The 26,996-nt window shown below is 33.9% G+C and overlaps 1 protein-coding gene across 8 annotated transcripts in view; it reads right to left on the bottom strand.

Moving 5' to 3' along the window:
* The window catches only part of LOC124368878 (catenin delta-2), a 94,230-nt gene that overhangs the window by 21,244 nt on the left and 45,990 nt on the right, over positions 1-26,996 (bottom strand). For 5 of the 8 annotated variants that reach the window (XR_006923016.1, XM_046826354.1, XM_046826361.1 and 2 more), the window contains 6 exons: positions 24,819-24,989; positions 20,474-20,693; positions 18,240-18,393; positions 16,655-16,794; positions 7,960-8,198; positions 2,105-2,262 (listed from right to left, as the gene is read on the bottom strand). Coding sequence is in view for 7 of the 8 variants with exons in the window: in XM_046826354.1 (XP_046682310.1) it covers positions 2,105-2,262; positions 7,960-8,198; positions 16,655-16,794; positions 18,240-18,393; positions 20,474-20,693; positions 24,819-24,989 (1,082 nt within the window). In the remaining variant the exon portion in view is untranslated. The remainder of the gene's footprint in view (positions 1-2,104; positions 2,263-7,959; positions 8,199-16,654; positions 16,795-18,239; positions 18,394-20,473; positions 20,694-24,818; positions 24,990-26,996) is intronic. The other 3 variants (XM_046826355.1, XM_046826358.1, XM_046826360.1) reach the window with 3 other exon arrangements.

The following is a 26,996-nucleotide window of genomic DNA, read 5'->3' as shown; positions in this document are numbered from 1 at the left end:
TCACTTACTTAAACTCACACTAAAAACATTCCCAACCAAAATTTTGGAGAGAAAAGTTATACATTGAAGTTATACTACTTTAGACACTAACATGGACACATGTACGTAAAAAAAAAACAGACATGTGATTAATGTTACATTAAAGGGCTTGCAATAAGTTAGTCAGTGTAGGAACAGCACAATTGTGAAATTAAAATTAATAAAATTTAAGTATTATACAATATAAATAGCCAGATACACCTGTGTCAGTAAAATATTCGTTTTTAAAATATTAGTACCATTTAATTTAGTTAATCAGTGGGAATTAAAAAGTTACAGGGTAATATTCAATAAAAAATTACTTTTGAACTCAATTTAATATTTTCATTATTGCAAAGACAATTTAAAGATGTACATACACTAAGTAATTTCATCACATGACAGCTAGAAATGACAACAGAACTCAAAGGGATGAGCAATAATTGTTTTGAAATCTAAACTATTTGTGTGTTTCAAACAATGCAACATGATATTATATCAGAATGTGAACCAGTTCATTAATTTTTCATACACATTTAGAAGTGTGAGAGTATCATTTTTTCATTCAGGTCAATAGGTAGATATTGACATGTATTTAAAACTTATGTAATAATTACACTGCAGAATACATATCAAGTGTAATTTTGGCCACTTTGAAGAATGAAGATTGAGCGTTTTAGTTAGCATCATGTTGGTCCATAAAAGATTAAAAATAAAAGTTAACTACAAATATGAGAATAAAAAGAATCTCGTGTATAGTAAAGATAAAACATAAATTTACTTGTAACTAATGTTTGTTTGTAACTAATGTAATATTCATTGTTTATTTTGTAACAAAGTATTGCTAATAATAACAGCTAAAGTTGAGTCATGTTTAACTAGCATCATAAGACCTTATATATTCAGCTATTAAAACTATCTATTCATACTTAGCCCCGTGTTTTATTTAGCCCCCAATGGTTCAAAGCTTTCAGTATCTTCAGGTTGAGTCACATTTTATTAGAATCAAGCCAGTCTGTGTACACTGCAGAGATATCACTGGCTTAGACACCTGTTTTAGTTACCATAAAGTTGAATTGCAAAGTCACCCGGCACATTCAGCAGCAAATGTTTACTTAACCTTTCCTACGTGTAGACGGATATATCAGAATGGTAGACTTTGACCAAAACGCTAAACACGAGTATATCCCCTATATTACACATTGTGTCTCTTAGAGAGTTTAGTTCACTTCGAAATGACAGGTGCATGCTCCTTGCTTATCGAGGGTGATAAGGAAGTATTTACAGACAACATTCACTCCTTGGCAGATGCCCTTTGTCTAGCACAGTCCACCTGCTCTCTGTTTTGTGTGTCCTACAGAGCCATAACCAAATATATCGTTATCAGCCCAGATGAAAAGATAATATGATAGGCCTTATCTGTGAAACCTTTGATAAGGAAATGCTCTAGTAACTAGTAGTTTATATACTTTATCAGTTTTAATAGTTTGTACCAAGAATTTGAATTTAGATCAAATTAACAGTATAGTAAATTGTCACTTTTAGATTGTTATCAATAAATATGCTAATTTTAACTCAAATTCCATGTTTACATTTTTTTTGCATTTAGCTCTTATAGCATATTTATAATAAAAAATTAGCTTTGAACTTAAAGAAAAATATATTTTATAGATGTCTTGTGTTATAGGGAAATCAATGGATTTATTAGCGGCGTGCAAAGGGTTAAAATCTCCAGTTATCGTCATATGAGTAAGTATATACTGTTTGAGTAAGTATTTTTAATTAGTATCAACATTCAATCAGTCTGTGTCTTGAATTAGTCTAGGAGGAATTAAGTTGCTTTTTTCATTCAAGTCTGTCTTTATTTTAATTTCATATAATGATATATTGTGTGTTCCATTAGTTGTGAATTTTATTACGTTCACTATGGATCTAAATGACTGAACTGCATATTGACAAACCAATTGTGTTACAAACAGTACTGACTTTAAGTAAGTAACTCCCGATGCCAGTACTCGAGTCAAATTGTCAGGTACTCGCACACCCCTACCTACTCGCTCTCGTACGATACACACAGGATACTCACCTCGGGCTGCCACAACAGCTCCATACCCTTGATAGGCTCGGATCTGCTCGTGCTCCTGCTTGTGCTAGCAGTCTCTTTTTGTTGCACCATTTGAGCTTCTTTTTTCTTTTTACTAGCACCAAAACAGCCCAAGTTTTCACCTGCACAGAGATGCAGACCTGCTTGCAATGATTAATGTACATTACTAATTTTCACAGAAAATATTCAAGAAATAAAGTACAAATTGTAACTACAAAATAAAATATGTAATAATTAAGAGAGTAAGATACAGTAAGAAATAACTAAACTAAGATATATTTGGGACTATACCATATCAAGTCCAACAAGTTTTCAACTCCTTGATGGTTTTTGAAGTAATATGTAATATGTTAGGGATTGCGTAAAAGTGTACTACTGACATAATATTATACACTGTTATACTGGTCCTGTTTTATCCTGTTGTCTGTCTATGATAAGCGTTCCCCAGAGGGATTCACTTCTGGCTGGTTTATACCTTCCAGTTGAACCCACACTGGGTACAGCAAAAACGATGTGTCACGTAAGTCTGGGCAACGTCATGTATGTCAAGGAGCGGCACATCTCTTAAACGCAAATGTCAAGATTCTGGAGTGCAAGGGTACTTCAATAGGTCTAGTCTACTGCGGGAGATTATGGTTGAAATTGGTGGGCTTTGTTCCCTAAGAGTCAAAGGTTCTTGCCAGCCTACACATAAGGGTGTACCACCCCCTGCCTGCTTTGACTGGAGAGGCTGATTCAGAGCTGGCTTTCCCTTCTTCCAAGGGAAACATGACTTGAGATTAGTGCCCTAAATTTTTGCTCATGAATCTCGACAGGAGGCGGCCCCTACCCCCAACCTTACCCAAAATAACACAAATTTGAAATTTGTAGATATAAAAAATAACTTTTTTACATACAAAGTATATATCTAAACTCTACAAACCTGTCTCTGTAAAAAAAACAAAATATAAAGCAAAACAACATAGTTTAAGGTACAAGAAAACCGTTAAGGGGTTAAAAACCAACCTAAAGTACAATACACTGAACAGTACACAAATTTTACATCAGGTTGGTGAAGCCCTGTGCTGTCTGGACCAGAAAGGTTACGGCAAACTAAAGGGAAAACCATTAACACTCTCCTAGATAGTGTTGCACTATTGCTAATTGTTATGTTATTGTTCAACAGGTCTATATGTATTTACGTGTATATGTGTCTGTGTATATGTATTTATGTATGTATGTGTCTGTTTATATGTATAAGATAACTATTTATTACCATAACTTATAATGAATGAATGTTTATTCTAGCAACTGTGCATGAAATACACTTAAAAATTATAATAGTAATCCTAGTACTAATGCTTATGTTGGTTAATATTTTATAAGTTGATGTTAGATAATTTTTTTTATTAACTATGATTGACGCTATTCATTGTACAATCTGTGCATTTGTTTTATGAATAAAGAATTTCTGAATCTGAATCTGAATCTTTACAACTGCAAAAGCAAGGTGCTGATCAAATATTATCTCCCTCTTCTCTAACATACTTCGGGAACAGATCTTAGGAGTTGAAATGAGGAAATTATCGTGACCATTCGGTTATTCAACGTGTAACTTTTTCCAGTGCTCCATATTGATTGGACTTTGTTGTGCTCCTTCTAATCCGTCTTAATTTAAAAAACTTCCACCTTGCCCATCCCCTCTATTGTGTTGGAAAATTATGGATCTATAAAAAAAGGCTTCAACTGTTATTCACCAACACGGCATGACTTAATTCCTCTCCAAACCAGAGAGATTTCTCTGGGTTACCAGGGGATGTGATGACTATGCTATCCACTGCACAAATCCAAAAGGCAATCCATAAAAACATATTTCAAATCCATTATATAGAAATAAGCAATTTATTACTACACATAAGGAAATATACAGGGTGTATATTATGTCTGGAAACACCCGAATATATCCTTTAATAATTTAAATATAAATTTGAAACCTCTTACAATCGTGATAGAGATTGGGCATCTACTTTTTGGGACAATGTTTTGTTATGTCACACCAACGGGGGACGTCCTGCCGAGGGTATCGTGAATATTCTTAATGGAAGCCTATATACCTTGTGATACATAATTTTAAAGGTAATAGCTTACTGAATTGAATGCCACAAAACCGCATCTCAAAGGAATTATTCTATCAGAAAATAGAGCATTTTTAGTATTGAAAATTTACTGATGTTCAAACAATGTAATTTTAACATGGTTCTTGCCACAAAATGTGTTACACTAATTTTTTAGCATTTTTTTAAATGTTCAATTAAAATAAAATAAACAATTTATTTTTAAGCTGGTTTCATTAGTACAAAATTTACCAGTTTTTATTACAATGAATAAAAAACTTATGAGTCACTTTCTCTGATTACTTATGAATCTGTACTTGGTGTTTTCCAGTCAGCAGGAAGGTTTAAAAGAGACAAAGGTCACTAGCCTATGAGAAACATTATTGTGTTATTAATCATCTGGTCTACAGGTTTCAGTTTGTTGAGCATGGAGCTTTCACTAGACAGGTCTAAGCTTGGGAATTACAAATGGACAAAGGTCATATCATTCCTGTCGAGTTAATCAGTGTCTCTGAAGCATTGCTGTCAACAAGTTATCTAATTACAGTAGTTCAGTTTTTATTTGGCATTTTAATGGAATTGTCTGAAAGAGAACGAATTACTCTGTTGATGATGCGAGGATTATGGCGATCGTCAAAGATCTTATCGGGAAGTTTGTAATTTGTTTAATGACACTTTCCCAGAAAGGAATCCCATAAGTGTGTTTCAACAATATCAAAAAACTATTGAGCGTTTTGAAATGACAGGGAGTGTACGTAATCGGCCAAAGTCGGGTAGGATACAATCTGCAACAGATGAAGAACATGCACTAGATGTTTTGCAAACATTTATTGAAGACCCACATACATCGCTCAGAAAAGCTGCATAGCAACATTGATATGCACCCTATGTCTGTGAGTAAGATTTTGAAAATTAATAAATACAAACCATTTAAAGTTCATTTAGTCCCAACAGTTAAGTGAGGATGATTACGACAGAAGAGTTCAGTTTTGTGAACTTGTGATGCGCAAATGTGATGACAATAGAGATTTTCTGACCAACATACTATTTTCTGATGAGGCAACTTTTTTCCTAAATGGCAATGTTAACAGGCACAATTGCCGTTACTGGGGCTAGTGAAAACCCACATTGGATTACTGAGTCCCATTCACAGCAACCACAAAAACTGAACGTATGGTGTGGAATTTTAGGTAACAAAATTGTTGGACCCTTTTTCATCAATGGAAATTTAAATGCCGAACTTTACTACAATATGCTCCAAAATGAAATAATCCCAGCTATTCAAATTGCATCAGGAGAATACTTTGAAATGTATGGTTTCAGCAGGATGGTGGTCCACCCCATTATGGGAGACAGGTAAGAGAGTATTTGGATTTAAGGTTTCCTCATAAATGGATTGGCCGAAGAGGAGAAATCGAATGGCCTCCAAGATCTCCGGATTTGTCACCCAATCGATTATTTCCTATGGGGTAATTTAAAATCCATGTTTATAGAAGAAGCCTCATAATTTGGAAGACCTAAGAAAACAGGATTATAGAGGAGATTGCTTTGATAACTGATAGAAATGTTAGGCAACTCTGTCGAATCATTTTACATAAGATTGGCTCATTGTCAAACCGTAGAAGGAACACAGTTCGAACAATTGCTTTGACACCAAATGCAGGTAAAACGTTTGTTGTAAGACTTTTCTAACAGCATACATTATTTTTTATTTGTAATAAGAAATCAATAACATAAGTATTTCCATAATTGTACTGTAATAAAAACTGGCAAATTTGTGCTAATAGAACCAGCTTAAAATGAAAATTTTTGTTTTATTTAATTGAACATTTTTAAAAAAAATGCTAAAAAATTAGTGTAACACATTTTGTGGCAAGAAGAACCATGTTAAAATTACATTGTTGAACATCAGTAAATTTTCAATACTAAAAATGCTCTATATTTCTGATAGAATAATTCCCTTGAGATGCGGTTTGTGGCATTCAATTCAGTAAGCTATTACCTTTAAAATTATTTATCACAAGGTATAGGCTTCCATTAAGAATATTCACGATACCCTCGGCAGGACGTCCCCCGTTGGTGTGACATAACAAAACATTGTTCCAAAAAGTAGATGCCCAATCTCTATCACGATTGTAAGAGGTTTCAAATTTATATTTTAAATTATTAAAGGATATATTTTGGGTGTTTCCAGACATAATATACACCCTGTAATATTTGTAGGATGTTTTGAGCACACATAATATCAGATATCTACTGAGTATAAAAATTCAGATAATATTGGGTCTAGCTATATCAAAATGTCACTTTAATGTATACTGTACTGTGTACTGAAAAAACACAATTTGGACTAACACCAGATTTTGATTGAAGTTTTGACAGGAAAGATGAGTCGCCACTACCAGATGCGTGCTACTTCTTGCACACATGAGAGATATTGCCACTGAGGCGTTGTATGATTATAGAATATGTCAGATCAAAGAGTGTCGGATTATTAAGTCAGGATTTTTCCGGACATTTGCAATCGTTCAGTGATACAAAAAATCAGTAACACTGTCCTGTTTCCTTCACAATCCTTCCATCATCAAAAACAAACTTCAAACAAAGAATTATTACGTCAACTGTAAATAGGACTAAACTGACAACTAATATAACTTATAAAACAGATAAATGTGTATAAGGTTGCTATAAAACAACTGTGTAATAAGCCAACAGTCAATGCCAACACCTATTTTGGCTGACAGGTGCAACTAGACAAACATTAAGTGTTTACGACTTATTTATCAATAAAATTGTGCTGAAACTGTTTTGAAACAATCTAGAAGTAGCAGCACACGTCAAATACTACCTACCAATAATGACCAATAAAAGGACTGATTTTGTCTAAATACAATCAAAGTGCATAGAGACTGTAAGGCCAAGGACAACCTGATATCAGAACTTGTGTGTCTATGTTGCATTAAGAATAAGAATAAAAATAATTTATTCACAAAATAGAACACAAAGGTTTTCTGTGCAAGTCAAAACATCAGTATCAAAAGTAATAATAGAAAAGCAACAGAACAGAACTGTTTACAATAGAGCATACAATCTATAGTTAAACACAATAAATTCTTGTAACAAGTTTAAAATTATTCTTACTACAAACACAATCTGTCTAATCAAAACATGGGTATCACGAGAGCCTCGTGGAGACTGTAGAGTTTAAGTAAATTGTAGAGTTCAGGACCAAAATAAAAAATTTAGTTTTTTAAAACGTCGAGTCTGAAACGGTTTGAAATTAGGTAATTTCTGTGCCGTATTAAAATGGGATTATAATTTAAAGGTGGAAAAAGATTTTTATTTTGAAAAACAAACATTATCAAATGAAAAATGAGAAGGGAGGCCAAGGTTAGGATCCTGCTGGATCGGAAACACTCTCTACAGCTCTCATCTATTTTCATTCCCCAGACGACACTCAACACTCTTTTTTGAAGAGTGAATAGTCTATTAAAGTTGATGATAATAGAAAATCTCCAAAATATTACTCCGTACCTCAACACTGACTCAAATAAGCCTAAGTAACCCAGTTTAAGATCTTGTTCTGAGGCAAATGTAGAAAGGCACCTCAGGGCGAATGTAGCTAAATTTAGCTGCTTCGACAATGTGTTTATAATGGTATTCCATTACATGTCAAAATCAAGATAGACACAGAAAATAAACACAAAAAACTAAACTTGTAATGAGCTAAGAAAGCATAGTTACCTTTAGGTGGAGGTCCGACTCTGCTCTGGGTGGGCAAGGGATGTTTGTCGTAATTGGGGTCCTCGACCTCCTGACAGCGGTAACTCAAGTTGCGCAGGATACAGACACAGTTCTCTACACTCTTGTTGCTGATATTGGACTTCTCTATAGCTGAGCGCACGACATACAACAGAGAGTCTACCAGCCCCTCACACTCGCGTAGCTTCTTACGTGCGTATTCGCCAGCCGAACTTACGTTCCTGAAACGATCACCTTCATCAATAAAGTTACAAATACATAGTATTACTTATCATACTCATAGTTTTTATCATTCATAGAGACAATGTCATGTATGTCATTCATAGAAATGATCTCCCTGCAAACATATTAAACAGTCTAACACTTTATGCAGATGATACGACTGCACTTGTTAGATCTAAGAATGACGACGAATTGAAAGTTAAAATCAGTGAAACCATAACTGAGTTAAAGGAATCGTTTGAAGCAAATGGACTCAAACTAAACCAAGAAAAAACTAAATTGGTAAAATGTTGTACTCCTCAATCAAGAAATCATTATTTTAGTGATTTAGAATTTAAATATCAGAGATTTTCTATTAGTAAAAACACAACATTTTTGGGACTAGAATTGGATTTGCATTTAAATTGGACTAAGTGCATTGAAACTATTTTAAGAAAATTAAACTCAGCATGCTTTCAAATGCATGTTTTGAGACATACCATAGATTTAAAAACATGTTTAATCATATATTATGCTTATTTTTATTCAATCCTTCAGTGCGGAATTGAGTTCTGGGGGTTTACAACAGACATAGATAAAATTTTGAAGAAATGTTTAAGAATAATGACATTTTCACCTTGGAAGGCTTCTTGTAAGCCTATCTTTAATGAACATAAAATTTTAACTGTACCAAGCCTAATAATTTTCAAAACGTTATTAACAGTGCAGTCTAATTACGACAACCTTTTTAATGAAAACCATAAACACAGTCATAATACTAAGTATAAAACTAATTTTCAATATTCCAGACATCATCTGAAAGTGGTGGAAAAGACACCATCCTACATGGGGAAAAAATGTTTCAATAAATTACCTTTAAGGTTAAACCTTAACCCTTTCGCTGCCACAGTAATTTGGCCGATTCATGTCGAAAAACGCCGCGCGCTGTTTGCAGATGTGTGCCGTAAACCGCCGGCGCTGCATCGCATGTCACTCCCCAAAACTGCCGCGGCCGATATTGACTAATTGTAAGGGTTTGGTAAAACGTCAATACATCTGTCAAAAATTGAGATATCTGCGTAATTTTTGTTTTGTTTTGTAGACAATAAAATTCTTCGTAATACTATATATTTCGAATCAATAATAAAACAAAACTGTTTTTTTAATCTAAATTTTTTTTAGTTTTTAACTTTGAAATTTTTGTAAATTTTTATTTTTAAAATTAGATAAAATATTTTTTAATATTGTTTCTGTTATTAGTTTATACGTTTTATTGAAGAATATTATGTTAACAACATTTCCTGCAAATTCCAGGTAAAAAAAACTAGAAATAAATTTTGTATAACACTTTAATTAAAATAACACATTTTTTACTAAATATAGGCATAGAAGAAATACTAAATGTTTCACACACATTTTTTACATAATGCTCTTCAAGAAATCCTATAAAGCAGGTTGAAATAATAATAGTAACACTAAATAAGTTAAATATACCTAGTAAAAATGAGTTTTATAATGTAATTTTGCATAATAATATTATTTTTATATAATAATAAGATTATTTTTATAATAATAATTATTATGCTTTTATTTTTGTGGCACAAAAATAGTAGTAGCCACAATAAAACAAACTTGCAAACTTGAAAGGTTACAGTACAAACTGTAAACAACAATAGACTGAAACCATTAAGTTTAAGGGTTGGCAGAAACGTCAAACAGCTGATGTCTGCCACAGCTGATTAGATCCTGTTTCATTGTTCGTATTCCGTAATATACACTAGTCATAGATTATATACTTGATGTGTTTTTCACATTGAATGCCTTTTTATCTTTCGCCACATGTATAATAATGACTTGTGATCACTATAGTAACGAAAAAATAAAATTATAACTAAAAGCCGATGACATCGGCTCATGGCGATTTTCGGTCCAAGGACGTGGGCCGATGTCATCGGCCCTCGGCGATTTTGAGTAGACATACGCGGGCCGATGACATCGGCTCTCGGCGTTTTTACGATCAAACTGCAGAGCCGATGACATCGGCTCTTGGCGGTGAAAGGGTTAATGATAATATATTCAGGCGCATTCTGAGATAACATTAACCCTTTCAACTCGTGTGTCGGACGTTGTCCGACATTGCTATTTTACCGTTCCACTCGTATGTCGGACGCATCCGACATTGCAATGACGTCAGCTTTACTTTATTTTAGCCGGACTACGATGTTTCCGATTCGTGCTGCGATCGCACGGCATTCTCAGGAACTAATAAATGACAGCTGAACTACAATTGGTCGGCTGCTGATTTATTTTGCTTTGTCATTGTAGTTACGTTTCCTGACCAATTTTCAAATGCGTTCGCATTAGTGACTCGATATGTCGTTAACAATTACATCTTTTCTTTCTGATTCAGAAGTTATTGCTGAATTAGAAGGAAGAGGCAAGGAACATCAAATAAAGATACAAAAGCCAACAGTTATCTGTCAGTATAACAAATATATGGGTGGCGTGGACCAAGCAGACCACTATATTGCTTCCAACAAATTTTCCCGTAAATTTCTGAAATGGTGGAGAAAGCTATTTTTCTGGATGTTGGAAATGGGAATAGTAAATAGCTTTCTCTTGTTCAACACGAATAAACAAAACCATGGAGAAAAACTATTCAACACAGGAATTTCAGAGAAATCCTCATCACTGAACTTGTAGGCCATGTCCGTAACCCTATGAGTTTGAAGTGGTGTCGTCCTTCATCAGTATAAAAAGAAGAAAGGCTAAACAAACACCCAACTCATCCAACAACAAAAATCTAAAGACTGTGCTGTTTGTAGCAATAGAAAGGTGCCAGGAGGAAGAAAGGAAACACTTTACTATTGTAAAACCTGTTCAAAAAATCCTGGTCTTCATCCTGTAGAGTGTTTTGAACGATACCATACCGTGCTAAAATATAAAATTATTAGCGTAAGTATCAAATTTTATATCTCTATGCTATAAATAAAAAATAAAATAAAATTATTATACAATATAATAATCTATATACTTTATTGACTTCCAGTTTGCTAAAAATGGGTTTTTAATGAAAATATGCTAAAATAAATACGAGCTGAGGGGGCAGACTGGTGAAAAAAATCCGAGTGGAAAGGGTTAAGGAGTTGTTATTTGAAAAAAACATATTATAATGTAAGTGAGTTTTTAAATGACATTTTTTAAATTTTAGGCACTGTATTACTGTTTGTTAATGTTGATTTTTATGTTTTTAAGTAGGTCTACAAGTTGGCATATTGCTTTCCTATGACAAGTTAATTAATACCCTGTTTTATTGTGTGTGTTTTATCGCTGTTCTGCGTGTTTTATTGTATTGTGTGTTTGGTTGTTTGGATTTACTCAAACAAGAGTAGTGTAGGTTATATCTGACAATGTCATCTGTTTTATAGCCGTGCTATACTATTATGCAACGTTTGTGACAATAAAGATTTGTTACTATTATTATTATCGACTCCTAAAGTCTTCTAAACAGTAAAAGTTCTTTTCTCTAGTAGCTTTCAGTCTTTGCTTAGCATGAAAGGAGTTGTGTGTAGGAAACCTAAATAATTATTTCAGGGGAAGAGGCAATCTACATTTACTGCCAGTAAAAACTTGCACCTCCGATACCCAAAAAGGACTTCCTATTCCACAAAAAATGCTCTCAACAAGAATAATTTCAACTGGACTTGACCATTCAAACTCCAATAAGTGATTCGAACAAAGTTGTATCTTTCGTTAATTTGGTTGCTATGAGTGGTTTGGTGCCTTAGGATTTGGCTCACTCTGTCATGAAGGCGAACTAACTGACATCAGTTATATAGGATATTGTATGTGAAAATGTTACAAATTATCACTCAGCATTTAATAGCTATGTAGATGGTCAGTTGATTATTTGCTGAGAAACACTACACTTAATACTTGAGCAGTCACCAGTACAGAAAAAGTAAAGGCTTGGCTGATTGTGGCATTTGCAAGTTGAAAATGAAAGGAAAAGTCAAGCAAGAAACCAGGGTTCAACCTGTGACAATAAAGCAGTAACACATTGCAATAAAAACACATACAGGATCTTGGATCCCATAACACATGCCCAGGAAAGTAATCATACACAAAAAAAGAGAGTGTGTGTGGAGTGGCACTTTTCTCTCCACATACTATGAAGTTAAACACATTTTTTCTGAATCTATTGTGCATCCTTTCCAAGTATGCCACGATGATGTCACCTGGGGCATCACATACTTGTCCTTTGTTTATACAGCAGAATATTTATTATTTAATATTATACATTACTGCTTTGACACATACGTATTTACACTTCTAAGAATACCCTACTGACTTTGTTTTGGATGAGTTAGATCTGACAGTATTGTAGTTATTTAATTGTTTGTTACTTGAGCAAATGGATTTCTGACTAGGAAACTGGCAGGAGTAAAAAATGATGCTGTAGACTGTTAGTAATGAAGGCGGCTATTTGATGGGGCCAAATATTTCCTTGAGTAACCATGGCTATCAAATCAAAAGTTTTATATCTTTAACTTAGCACAAGAATACTGTCATAAAAATGACTTGGTTTTCAACGAAACCAAGACCAAACAACTTATATTGGGAAGAAAGAAAGACAAGCTATCACCACTGCCAAACTTACAGCAAGTCTATACAACAAAACATCTGGGTGTAATTATAGATGAATGCTTGTCGTGGACTACCCACGTGGAGTTCTTATGTAGCAAACTGGGCTCAGCTTTGTATGCAATTCGAAGAACTAGAACAATTTCCACAGTAGAAGCAGTTAAAGTCGCATAATATGCACTTTTTGAAAGTCGTGTAAGATATGGAATTTTGGTTTGGGGAGGCACATGTCCAGTGCTTTTGTACGGATCCGAAACGTGGAGGGTAAATAAGAAGGATGAGAAAAAGCTTCTAGTTTTCGAGAATAGAATTCTACGTAAAATTTATGGGCCATCATATGAACAAGGGGTATGGAGAAGAAAACATAATAGAGAAATCAGGGAGCTCTACAATAGTACGGATGTAATAGGAGAAATAAAGTGCAGAAGACTCCGTTGGGCAGGCCATGTTTTGAGAAGAGAAGAGGAATGCAAACTGAAGAGGGTAATGTACGGTAAACCCAGAAGGAAGACGGCCCCGGGGGAGACCACAAGTGAGATGGTGGAACCAGATGAAGGCTGATATGGAGAAGATGGGCGCTTCAGAGGAAGATGCAGAGGACCGTTCAAGATGGAGGAGCTTTGTTGGTGCGGCTAAATATCACCTCTGATATAAATGGCCCTGGGAGTAAGAGTAAGAGTAAGGCACATCAGGAGGGAATCTCCAGAGAGTTTTAGTCCTACAAAAGCGTGCCGTAAGGATACTCGCTGGGCTGAAGCCAATTTAGGATGAAGGATGAATTCAGAGATTGGGGAATACTCAGAGTAGCCTCCATCTATATAATTGAAGTAATTATGTATGCTGTACAAGAGAATCTACAGAGATTTATCCACATCCATCAACACGGTACAAGACATTCCCAACAGTTTACCCTACCTACACATCGCCTAGCACTCTTCCAGAATAAGCTGTCCTATGCCAGAGCAATGCCCTACAAACAAGTCTCAAGAATAGTCTTCCAACAAATCTAAAGAAGAAACCGAAAGACTGGTTCATTGACAAATCTTTTTACTCCATTGATGAATTTTTGTACAGAAATTATGAAACTCTGTAAATATTTAACATTGTTTGTTTTTGTTTGAATATTGTTTTAAGTTAATATGACGCACTTTCTAAACTTGATGTTTATGAAATAAAGAGATTCTAATTCTAATTCATGGCCATGGGGGTAAGAGTGAGTAAGTAGTTGAGTAACAGCTTCTAAAAATCAGCTGTTCTTATCAGTTAACTTGGATTTCCACCAGTTTCTCAGATGTTTCAACTAGTATTGAGCAGGAGACTACTAAGTCTGTGTATTTATTTATCCAGATATACAGTACGATAAAGCTAACTGACTAAACAATGGCATGAATCGATCATCATTAGCACTGTTAATATCGATGACGTTACAGTGGCATCACAGGCTTTTTACGAGGGTCGTCCACAAAGTAACCTCCGTTTTGAAATAAAAAATAAACCAGTTGAGATACAAAAAGTTTATTATATAAATGTTAAAACTACAGCTTTTCTCTACTTTTTTACATATTCACCATACAAATCCAAGCACTTATCATATCTTTTAACAGTTGTTGAAATTCCGTCTTTAAAAAAATCTGCCGCCTGAGAACATAGCCAGCCTGTCACAGCGTTTTGAAGCTCTTCATTACTCGCAAACCTCTGAGATGCAAGCCACCACTTCATGTATGGGAAAAGATGGAAATCACTGGGAGCCAAGTCTGGGCTGTAGGGGGGGGGTGGTCAAAAACGTCCCATTTGAACTTTTCCAAAAGTTCTGTTGTTCTTTGAGCTGTATGAGGGCGGGCATTGTCATGGACAAACACAACTCCAGATGTCAGAAGACCACGACGCTTGTTTTGAATCGCTCGTCGTAGTCGCTTTAAGGTTATAAGGACCACAGTAAGCTGCTGCTGTAATGGTCGTACCACGCTCCATAAATTCAACGAGCAAGTTGCCCTTAGCATCCCACTTTGTTCACCAAGTCATCACTGAAGAGAGACGTCCGGTCTTCATCGTGAACGTTCGTTCTTCCATTTTTAAAAAACGAACCCATTAACGGACTACACCTTCACTCATAATGTTTGGGCCATAAACCGCACTCAATTCACGATGAATTTCAGCTGCTGTGTAACTTTTCGACCACAAAAATCTTATTACACCAAGCACTTCACACTTGGCGGGATTTTCTATCACGGCGCTCATGTTTTTACGTTGTAGCAAAAGAACGCGCGATCGCACGATGCTCTCTCTTGCACAGCTACAAGCGTACTGAACGGCTGCGCACACCGATGTGAGAATGTCGGCGCTACCCCCACCACTTAGCGCGCCACACCCAAACGGCGGTTACTTTATGGACGACCCTCATATGTATGACCAATTTATTTATAAAATATGGTGTACATAAATATAATTTATTTATATTGATTGATTATGATTAAAAATTAAATCATAATAAAATAGAATTTAAAAGATTATAACACTTAGAAACTGTAGTACTACACTAACAAAAATACATGCTTATATCCCTATCCTAATAGTTTGATCACTATTAATTATGACTTTTAAAATGAGATTTTATCATAATAAAATAAGAACTGAAAGGATCATAATATTTAAAAATTGTAGTACTACATAAGAAACAATAAAATACTACACGCTTTTTCATTCTGTTCTTCTATTTCATCACCAATATTAGATCAGTATGAGGTATGGTATCACTATTACAGATGATACCATGATGGTTCATTTGGCTCTCAACCCATTGCGGATCACTGACGAGCTGGGCTCGTCACACAGCGGCCGGGCCTAACGAGCGGGATGACGAGCTCAGGTCGCAAAAGCGGTCTGCTTTTAAGTTTCCCTCCAAATAGTTCTATTAATGTCTGATAGATCGGGCGATCATCTTCACTTGTCAACTAAGAGTGTTTAACAACGGTCTACGTTTAGAGTTTTTAAAAGTTTTATAAATATCCTACAGATCGCAGTTGTATGTTGAAGTTGAAAAATCATTCATATGCCATGAACTTACTCTTTGCTTTTTAGCGCTTCTGATTGGGTGTTTTCATCAGTTGTTATTATAACATTTTTGAGGTTATTGACACAGAACTAAACGACGTACATGTTGGCGGGTTTAGTCTAGACAATGGCCCAGATGTTGTAATCGCTTCGCCCGAGCCGCTTTATTTAGACAATGATTCAGACATCATCCCTGCCACCCCGGAACCTTGCTCGCGTGTTATCGTTCCTACATCACGGATACCCCAGTAGACCCATGTTCCATCTAAACGAATACTTTCACAGCTGAATTTTCTAGTATACAATTGCGAGCGATACGATGTGACGCACCATTGCTGTTCATAAATTAATTCGTGCCCGTTGGTGCCCGCGCGCCATAACAATACGATCCGCAATGGGTTAAACCGACAGTGTAAAGTAGTTTCCAATATATACGAACATGGCAATGCCGTACATGGCGTTCATTTGTTAGGCCTAAAAAAATCCCAATAAAAGTCTCTAAAATTTAGTTTAGCAATAATTCTGATAGCCCCCTTCTGCAAGACAGAAAAAGGCAGTAGTAAGTCAGTAAATAAATAAAAAAATCTAACAAGGATTCTTTAAGAAGGCCTAGAAAACGAATGTAGATTACTTCAACGTATCATTAACTGATTGGTTGAATTGGTGAAAGGGTGAACAACTGATTCAGGATTATCACTAGAACCAGAGCTAATAACATATCACAAGCCAATAACAATGTTAACAAATCATTTTCAGTAAATATTACCCACAAGGTTCTTACCTAAGTACTCCAGATGTGTTCCTAAATATTGTTGACCAACATGTTTCTCCGGAAGACGTCGGGTCCCATCCGGAGTGAGGAATGATAATTAAATTGACTACCATGGAGAGCCCATCATCAATTATTGACTTCTTTAGGTCCTAAAAGTAAACAAACAATCAATTATTTTCATTCCAAACAGGAAAAAATAAATGATGCACTAATTTACAAATTACAAAATTATATTAAATGTTCTCTTTTAATTTTTGAAACAAATCTACTGTGAATTAAATTCTTTCCACTTAACATTCAGTGCCAATACACAAATAGAAAAGCATGACACTGATTTGCAAAAGAACAAGTCTGTATATAAAAATAAAAGTCACATGGTTTAATCTGTAATTCAACAACAAAATGTTAAGACCATAAAGGAAAAAGTAACTGTGTTATTGTTTGATTTATTAAAAATCTATATACAGACACTAATGTCAACATTCACATCTATATTCATAGTCATCGATACACATATTCATTATATACTGATGATTAAGAATTTATAGAACATGTGCCATAGTTCTGTACTTATGTACAAATCTAACAAAAATATTATTATTGTATGCCTGAAATAAATTAAATTTAATACACTTATACGACACAATATACATAAAATACTTCCAGTAACCTGATGTAAACTAAAATTTATTCATACGTCGTCAATATGTACAGATTTTTATTAACAAATTACTAGCAAAACAACTTATTATTACACAGTATCAATCAGACCCCCAATGTCAGTTTGCCCCAATGGTTAGCCAGATCCAGAATAATTGACTGTGTTGTTGGGACTCAAACGTTTAGTCGTTTTTCAAAATTTCCGTTAAAGTAACTTAGCAAAAGTTGAATTGAGTAGGGCTTATGCTCAGAACCACATTTTTTTAAATATTTCAGAACTGCATAGCCAATGTTTTAAGATTCATGTTTATAAGAAGTGTTTAATACTTTCACAACAATTTTTATAAAAATACAGCTAAAATAGCACTTTTACAAAAATATTTTAAAAAACGAACTAAAAACTTCAGACACAAGAGAAAATTAGTCTTACAAATGGTTACTTCTTTAAAATTCTTCATGTTAAGTGAAATAAGAACCACATTTAAGAAAATGTAATTAACTATTACACAACCTACATATGAACAATGGCTCAAATACAAGCAACTGAAACTAGATGATAAATATGAAAACATAACTATGAACTTCGCTGTATATGGCTCTGTGGTTAACAATAAACAACAGACCAGTCGCCATTTTGCCACACTGACACACCATCAATGACAACTTTTTAACTGGTTTGAGCTTGTCATCTAATTACATCCTAATTTATAGTTCAGCAAACGCTGATTGCAAGGTTTTAAAAAGGAAATACAACAATTATATTTTGCACTCACTGACGTTGTTGACTCTCTAATTGTCGACTACTCTAGAAATTGATATTCACAATATAATTAATTGTGTTTATACATGCCAACTGCGTCATTACCGAGTGTAAATTATGTTTGTATCAACAATACATTACACAAAATTAGAGGCAAGTATTCAATAAACTTACTTCGCAGGAAGATAAATTCCATAAAACACCAGTAACCAATTCCTTTACTTCCGCATCCGATGGTTTCTTTAACAAGTTCATGAGTAAAGGAATACCACCAGCGTTTTTGATCGCTCGTTTGTTTTCGTCGTTTTGTCGGCCGTACGACAAATTTCTGAAATAAGGAAAACATTATTACAATTTGACAAAGTTTTATCATGTAACCTGTATCGGTCCAGATAATAAAGAGAGAAATGAATACTCTGTGTGAGGAATTGACTTATCCCTACGTCCATATTGCTACACTAGGCTATTACGGGTTAAACCAAGAATAAATGTTACCTCAACTTGAGTGAATGAATACAAGATGTTACATTTCATTACATGACAAAAAATGTTTTGTACAAATTGATGTTTGAAGTTAACCCACTGTAAATCACCGCAACAACTGATTTCGTCCCATTTATTAATTTTTATTATTTTAAGTTACTTTTTATGTATTAAATATTATTTTTAGTGCAAAGTTTTTCCCTATTGGGTCCACTCCAAATTGACAAAACCAACAATAATTTCAGAACAAAATATGTAAAGTTTATTAATTCCCTGTTAGATTAATTTAGGATGTTGTTTATCATTCAAAGAGAATGTCCAAGTGAAACTAGAACCAATTCTAATAAAATGGAGCTAACTCCACACTCAGTTTACTGGCACCACCCAATTATTAAAGACCCGTAACACATTCGCTCCCAGGTGGCACATATATTTGCAAGGTGGTTTGTTGCAGTTAACATCAAATAATTTCAAAAATGCTTAGTGTTTTTTTTTTTTTTAATATAAGTAATGTGTGATAGGATCATATGTGCCACTTTGTTCATAGCAATTAAACACTATAGACTAGCTGACACATATATGTGCCTCTAATAAATCAACTTTAACTATATAAATCTAGGTGGATCTAGGTGATAATCAATAAGGTAATCACTTCTCATACATTTAGATTAGGAAATTATTTCTGGAGCAAGCGACATTAGGTCAGCTGTAATGAAAATGTACACAACATTGCTACCAACTTAAAAGTTGTAATATAAGACAGCCAGAAACTAGTAAAAGTGCTTTTGTACTTAGTTTTATTTATGAATGCACAATATTCAAATGTACGGTATAACAGGTTTTAGTGAAATAATATGTTAAGGTATGTTAATACCTTTTAACATGTTTGCTGCAGGGTACTGTCCAGACAGTTGCGTTACCAAAGCTGCAGCACTTAGTCAGGACAGTAGTGAAATACGTACACATATGGACCTTTACAAAGTTCTTGTTAATGAATCAACGTTTTAAACAATTACAATGGCCTTTTATTCTGAGGTGGCTGGGTCAGTTCTGGAATGTTCCTTGTAGGAATTCCTCGAGAGAATAGAAAGGTCTGTCCAATAGCAATTTCTTCAACGCTGCTTTCAGTGAGGAGCTTCTCTTCACTAATGAATGTGTATCATTTTATATATTAACAATTTTTCAAACAAATTTTTTCTGCAATTTTTGAGTGGAATAAACATGTCAAAGTGATTTGCCGTCCTGTTACACTATGAGCAGGTCCACTATCTGGACAGTTACATTGTTTAGAGACAGAACCATGAAAAATCAAGGTTATGTGAAGCGTTTTTGGTTCTTTTCGATATGACTCATCACAACTGGTAAGTTATTATGATTTTATACCTAATTTGTAAAAATGCAGGCCACTGTCCGGACAGTCTCATTGATTACTTAAGTGTACACATTTAATATCACCTAATACAGTTATTTTAGATCATAATGAAGCAAAATAGCACCAATTGAATGAAAATCATGAGTTTGAATTTTGCAGCATATGAGGTAAATAATGAGGACCTTTTTCCACAGCAAACATGTTAAATGAGTTTACTTAAGAGCTTCACTAATGAAACAGAATAGCACCAATTGAACGGAAATTATGAGTTAAAATTTTGCTGCATATAAGGTACATAATGAGGACCTTTTACCACAGCAAACATGTTAAATGAGTTTACTAAGAGCTTCACTAATGAAACAGAATAGCACCAATTGAACGGAAACTATGAGTTAAAATTTTGCTGCATATAAGGTACATAATGAGGACCTTTTACCATAGCAAACATGTTAAATTTGATTTATTTAAAGAGCTTTTACTACGTAATATTTTAATAATTTATTTTTTTAGATGTTTGAAATAATGAAAATTTCCTCTTCTAGCACACGCTTACCTGAGAGCACCACATGCGTTCCTGTATACATCTGGACTTTCGTGGTTTAACAACTTTACAAGAGGAGGTATGCCACCCAACGATCTCGTTTTTTGCTTGTTTGGATCATCCATATAGCATAAATGCTGAAGATAGGCTGCTGCGTTTGCTTTGATGACATTGTTAGGATTGCTTAGAAAACTAATGACTTCGGTTAAGTTGGGGTCTCGCCATCTCATTCCTGTTGGAGGGAAAATATATATCAGTGTGAGCCAATTCATTTCAAGCATTATCAAGGTTCAAGAGAAAGCCAAATAATTTACTTAAAAGCCGGCTGTACTGGTGGCCATCTTGATTTTAGTCCCATAAGAACAATGTTAAACTTCGAACACTTTTACAATAAATTTTAGTTTTAGTCTTAAGAATTATGGGATGTGTCTCATTCTAAAGATATAATTAATACGCATCCAAACGCTTTTTAGTGTTTTGAAATATTTTTATAGGTTATTCAGAAAAAAATCTCAAACTATGTACATCATTTAAATATTCAAAAAGTACTACTTAGCAGTGATATAAAAAGCACGTGGATGCGTCTATATTTTCCAAATTAGACATCTTCCTTAATATTACGCCTAAAATCAAGAGCATAAATGTGTTTGAAGTTTAATGTTCTTCTTATGAGGTCAAATACAATGTCACAAAGCCGGCTTAATGTATTAATCTCAAAACAATCACTACGGAATTTTTTTTTTTTCTCTTAAAAACAAGGAAATTTAGTATTGGTAAAGGGTTTGTTGTATGCTGAATGTAATGGTAATAATAATGATGTTTATAAATTGATTTATATTTCATCTTCCCAGAGATGGTGGGAGATTATTACACCCTTCATCCACACATGTACACTGGCAGACTATTTACAACACAAAGGAACCATGTTCCATTATCTGCATTCAAAAACCTCAGTACCCTACACTACAATTTATATAAATATTTATTACTTTATGTGATATTTAATCTTTATTGCATTGATTTCTTCATAATATTGTTTAAAATAAGTCAAAACAAGAAACAATTTACAACAATGTAATTTATTTACAATTTACAATAAGCACTTTTAATTCCTTCCTGAGTAGCTATATTTGTTATTTAGTAGTAGGCCTACTGATCTTACAAAATACCATATGTTTAATATTTACAAACAAGTATTTCTTTTTTATACAGTGGAAACAGCTTATAACGTATTCCCGCTTTGACAGTCCATACCAATGCTACAAGTGGAAAACTTAACATGCGACTGACAGTTTTTTGTCATTTATTGCCCCCAAAATCACTGTTTCCACATTTCTGTAAGTTTTCTTCTGTATGAGAGCTGCAATGAGGATAAAGGGCAAGTGCAGAGAAGTTCACGGCTTCACTGTAGCGCGCACAAGCTCGTGACATGACACCAACAGTGAGCTGCACTCATCTGACACTGAACCCTCCAATGCCTCCAACACACCCCTCCAAAGCCTCCAACACACCCCTCTCCGCCTTCCCCCAGCCCAGCTCCCATTTTGCTCATCTGGTGTACCCTTGGTGGGGGGGGGGGGGGGGAGGGTTGTCAAGGCGTAGACAACACGCAGAGTTTAAAACAGTGATTTGCGAGTCAAAAAACTTTTTAAACCATCAAAATATATCAAAACAGGCACTGTATAGATGAGAAAACGTTAAAAGCGGTCTTTTTGGTGCTAAGGTAGCCTGATTTATTTGGTGAAACTAAATAAATGTTATAGGTGGGGAGATTTTTTATGCGGGAGACGTATGAGGGAGTTACACTATTTTACTGTGGCTTTAGTTGAACTGCAAGATTTTCATAAGAATATTAATTACAGGAAACAAAGTTTATTCAAAAAAACTTTTTAAACCATCAAAATATATCAAAACAGGCACTGTATAGATGGGAAAACGTTAAAAGCGGGCTTTTTGGTGCTAAGATAGCCTGATTTATTTGGTGAAACTAAATAAATGTTATAGGTGGGGAGATTTTTTATGCGGGAGACGTATAAGGGAGTTTCACTATTTTACTGTGGTTTTAGTTGAACTGTAAGGTTCTCATAAGAACATTAATTATTACAGGAAACAAAGTCTATTTCTAAATTTAGAATAATCCAGGAGAGAGTACAAAATGCTGGGGAGATTTCCTGCTAAAGCTAGCTGTGTTTTGTGAGAGGAACAGTAGGCGGCTGTTTCTGATATCTGTGCACAATTTTCCACAAATAAACTGCAGGCCGATTCTAACCTTCAACGACTGATTAGTTACAATTTCCACATAAAAAATGAGTAATAAAAACTGGTGCGGAATAATTTCCACATTCAAACGTCTCATTCAGTTACTATAGTAACAGTAATTTAGTGATTCGCATATTCATAATTCTTACGACTAAAACTATTTAAAATGGTTTCTCCTTACATTTTCATCTTAAAATAAATGAAATAATTTTTTACTATTTTAGGTATAGTTTAGTTCCTATACACCTACTTTTATGACATACAGTTTCCGATTGTCACTTCTCACCAAAGGGTTGGCAACAATATTTCAATGTTAATTACGATACGGTTTGAAAATCAAACAAATATAAAGAATGTAAAAGTTATCACAACTACCTTATGTTTGGAGTTATTTCAAATACATTTCATATTGAATTCACCATAATAAATAAAATTATAAATGCTTATATTTTATCGTAACTGAAAGACTTTATTTTTGCCTTTCAGTGCCTATCGTAAGTCTGCCAGTGTGTGTGGTCTCATGGACAAACAAAATGTCACCTAATCTCAAAACTGTCTTGGCTGGACAGTTATTGGAAGCACAGAATTCAAATAAAAAAATGTTTCCAAGTTTAGTACATCTTAGTTTATTGACACTAATTATTGTGTATACCAACAACTACAATGTTATGTTTTGTACTTAAGGTTTGAAGCAATATGTTAAAAGTCCTATTCATATAGCACGTGGCATTGTTAAATGCACACTTATATCAATAAAAATACAATTTTGTTCATTCAATAGATAATTAAAATTTTGTCTTGGTGGGTCACTAAATTCAAAAAATATGATCAAAAGCATAATGGTACGGATAAGTAAAGCTTAATACATTTAAACGTGTGTTTGACAATGCCGTAACTGTGCAAAACACTTCACGTGAATAGATTGCTTCAAACCGTACGCACAAAATATTTGGTTAATATCAGCAATCCCAGATCCAGATAGAAAGAAGTATTCAAGAATTAAAAATACTTAAGAATTTAAATTTTTACAGTAAGGCTACAATACTTAAGGAACCAGAAAGATTTATCTAAATGGAACACTGGAAAAAGCATCATGCTAACTAAACACTGAAATTTTGTCATTACAACTGGCTTTATCAAAATGTGCACGTTATATTTAAATGCTTCATCTATCATCATCTATCTGTGTCACTGAGAAACATCGAGCAACGGTACAACCTACGCTGTGTTTACATTCTATTATCTAATTTGCTTGAAGTGTTAATGACGAATTATGCGTTTATCGTGGTTTCTTATGTACATGTAACTCTACCGATGGTCTATTGCTGTGAACATGAGTCTTAGATTGACAACCGCTTGACTCCAACTTTCTCTTCCACGACCCATCTCGAGCCTTCAGTTTTTTAAGCAAAACCTTTTATATGTGAAACCTTCATGTTAAAAATTGGGGAAAACTTAATAATGCTTCCTCAATATTCAAAAATAGAATATATTGTTACACCTCCCAAAAAAGCTAGTTTATATAAATTTATAAAGCCCTCGGATTCATTGAAGTGATTCTCTCTGAAGCGAAGAATAAGAAATTTTACCTATTGGTTTAATACACTTAATTTACAATGTTCCATATACCAAATATGTACACTACAGAAGGTTAAATTAAACTACAAAATAATAAACCCAGACGGCCTGTTATGAGGAGGAAACATTTAGAAATAACTAATAAATGGTCAAATTTATTAAAAAAGGAAGGAAATTTGAAATGTTCCAAAAATGCGTACTATAGGAATTAAGAGTTTTACCTTTAAAGAAAAAAAAAAAAAAACGAAATGTTACACAATAAAATCAGCACATAAAATAGATAATATAAAAAATTAATTAAATTGACAAAAGAGTTTTCAGTGGTTATCATCGATGGAAAGAGCATGCAAAAAATTCATTATTAACATTGATAAATGAAAAAAGTTAATAGCAAAAATAATTAATAGAGAGTAAAATACTACAACCAAGAGTAGGTTAGACGGACAGTTTTAGAAGAACAAGGGGACAGTAATGCCCCTATGTGTCCACCACCAATATTACATTCCAAAAAACAACTGACCCCTGTGGTCATCGTCTACTGAAGGGGAGGCTGTCTCCTGATACCCAGGCCTATCATCGTAGTTGTGGCCATCGTTTGCAGACCCGTTCCTAATATAGGGCTGCAGCGTCCCGTACGGTGATACGGGGTCGTACCCATAAACTACTTTGCCTACTAAATCTCCTACATCACCTAAACAACATTTATCAATGTGAAACAAATGTTAATATAAATAGTCTTTTATTAGATCTTTGAAATATCAGTGTTGCGAAAAATTCTGTAATTCTTTCCCCCAAGTGATTTAATTACATTTAAATAGATGTGGTACACAAAGAATGAAAAGAGCTATGTACTGTATTTAAGCTAATAACGTTAATATTACATCTTAAAACAATTTTTAAACCTTTCAACAAATCTCCTCAAGTTGCAAAATGATGGAACTGTTTAAAAGCTACAACTGCAAAAACCTGTTACAGTAATAATTATTATAAAACAGTATTTTATAAAACTATGATTAGACTATTTAATCTTAATAGGTTAGGAAGTTTAACTTGATGCACTACACTTGCTGTTCTGCTCTAATCAATTTTCATTGTATTTTATTTCATTCCTATTTATTAAAATAAACCAAAAATTGGTAGGTTTCGTAAAAACTCCAAAAACCAGATGTGTTGAGGAAATAAATAATTTCAATTTTAAAAGTATAAATTTATCAATAGAATCGTTCATTTTATTTTTAACAAAAGTTTGGATTAGGGACTTTTGATGATTTTGATACATCTAAACCTATATATGTTAAATGTATTATATTTTATTTATAAACCTTTAAAATTTTGATAACATTACCTCACTGTACATATGATGTTTAGGAGAATGAGTTATACAGAATACTACGATACGTCTTAAGGTATTTAAATTCTGGAATCTAATTTTTAAAATACTGAACTTTCAGAGCCAAGTAATTTTTCGGCTTTTTTGTTACGCAAAAGGAACGATGTTGTAATTACGAAATTCACACAAAGAACTAACGCTCAGTCAGAAACGTGGAGTTAAATTTCCGATTAAAACTATATTTATGTTAAATATGATACATGTAAAAAAAGCCAACTGTTCACAGTAGAAGTTTGTATACAGCTGGCAATTTTTCTGCATAAGAGAACACGAACAAAAAAAAAAAAAAAATAGTCCACTGGTAAAATGATTATGTCCAGGGGTCTCAGCAAAACTTGATTCAAGGGGACTTCACTACAAGAAAGTTGGGAAAAATATTCTGATTGACAACAATACTGGGGTGTGTTAAGACACTTTCTATCACACATCAAATACTTCTAGGCCAATATTTCACGATTTCAAACCCGGTTATGAATAATAGTAACAAACGACAAAAATTGTATGTAATAGGATATAATGTAAATGCAATGGTTAGTGAAGAATACAATTTATGTATGACAAGACAAAGTAACACATGTATTTTGGCTGACAGTTCTGACAATAACGCGTCCCTCACCGAAACTGCCACTGACAGTACGTTTATCATGGCAGTGTGGTAGTAATGTTCCAATGGAACAGTATCACACACTGCCACGTGCTGTAAGTTGTTGACAGCACCCTAAAACATTTCGGACTTCTTCTTTTTGGAGTATACTGTCTATCTACATACTCTGCTTAGGCTGTACGCTTTTATGGTGTCCATTCTGACAGTTTTAATGTGATGGTTGACTCTTCATCTGTTTGCTGTTGCCATCTTGGAATATAATTTCCAAATTGTTTCTTATTGAATAAATGTTCCTTTTATCTGTTGAACTGACATACTGGCAGGTATGCTATTATGTTAAGTAAGATAATTTTATTAGCAGTTTATTATTATTTATTATGTGTGAAATACTTAGATACAATGCCAGAATGTCGTGGTGCATAAAATCACCTTAGAAAAAAAGAATAGTTTAAAATTTGTCACCTAGATTGTTTAAAAAATTATAATTACTCTGGTACAGGTGACTGTCCAGCAGATATTTAAATCAATCATGTACATTAATCCTTAACTACATCTGATATGCCACTTTTTTAGTCTATTGAACAAGAATAAAGACGATAAAATAAAATATATTGGTACAAATTGTGCAGTATATTTAGCGCATTACTGGGCGCTTTTGCTGCAGTGAACATATTAGTAAAACTCATGGATCTAAAAATGTTTTC

The sequence above is a fragment of the Homalodisca vitripennis genome, chromosome X (genome assembly GCF_021130785.1).
Source record: "Homalodisca vitripennis isolate AUS2020 chromosome X, UT_GWSS_2.1, whole genome shotgun sequence".
NCBI classification, from domain to species: domain Eukaryota; kingdom Metazoa; phylum Arthropoda; class Insecta; order Hemiptera; family Cicadellidae; genus Homalodisca; species Homalodisca vitripennis.
This window is presented reverse-complemented; position numbering and strand designations above follow the sequence as displayed.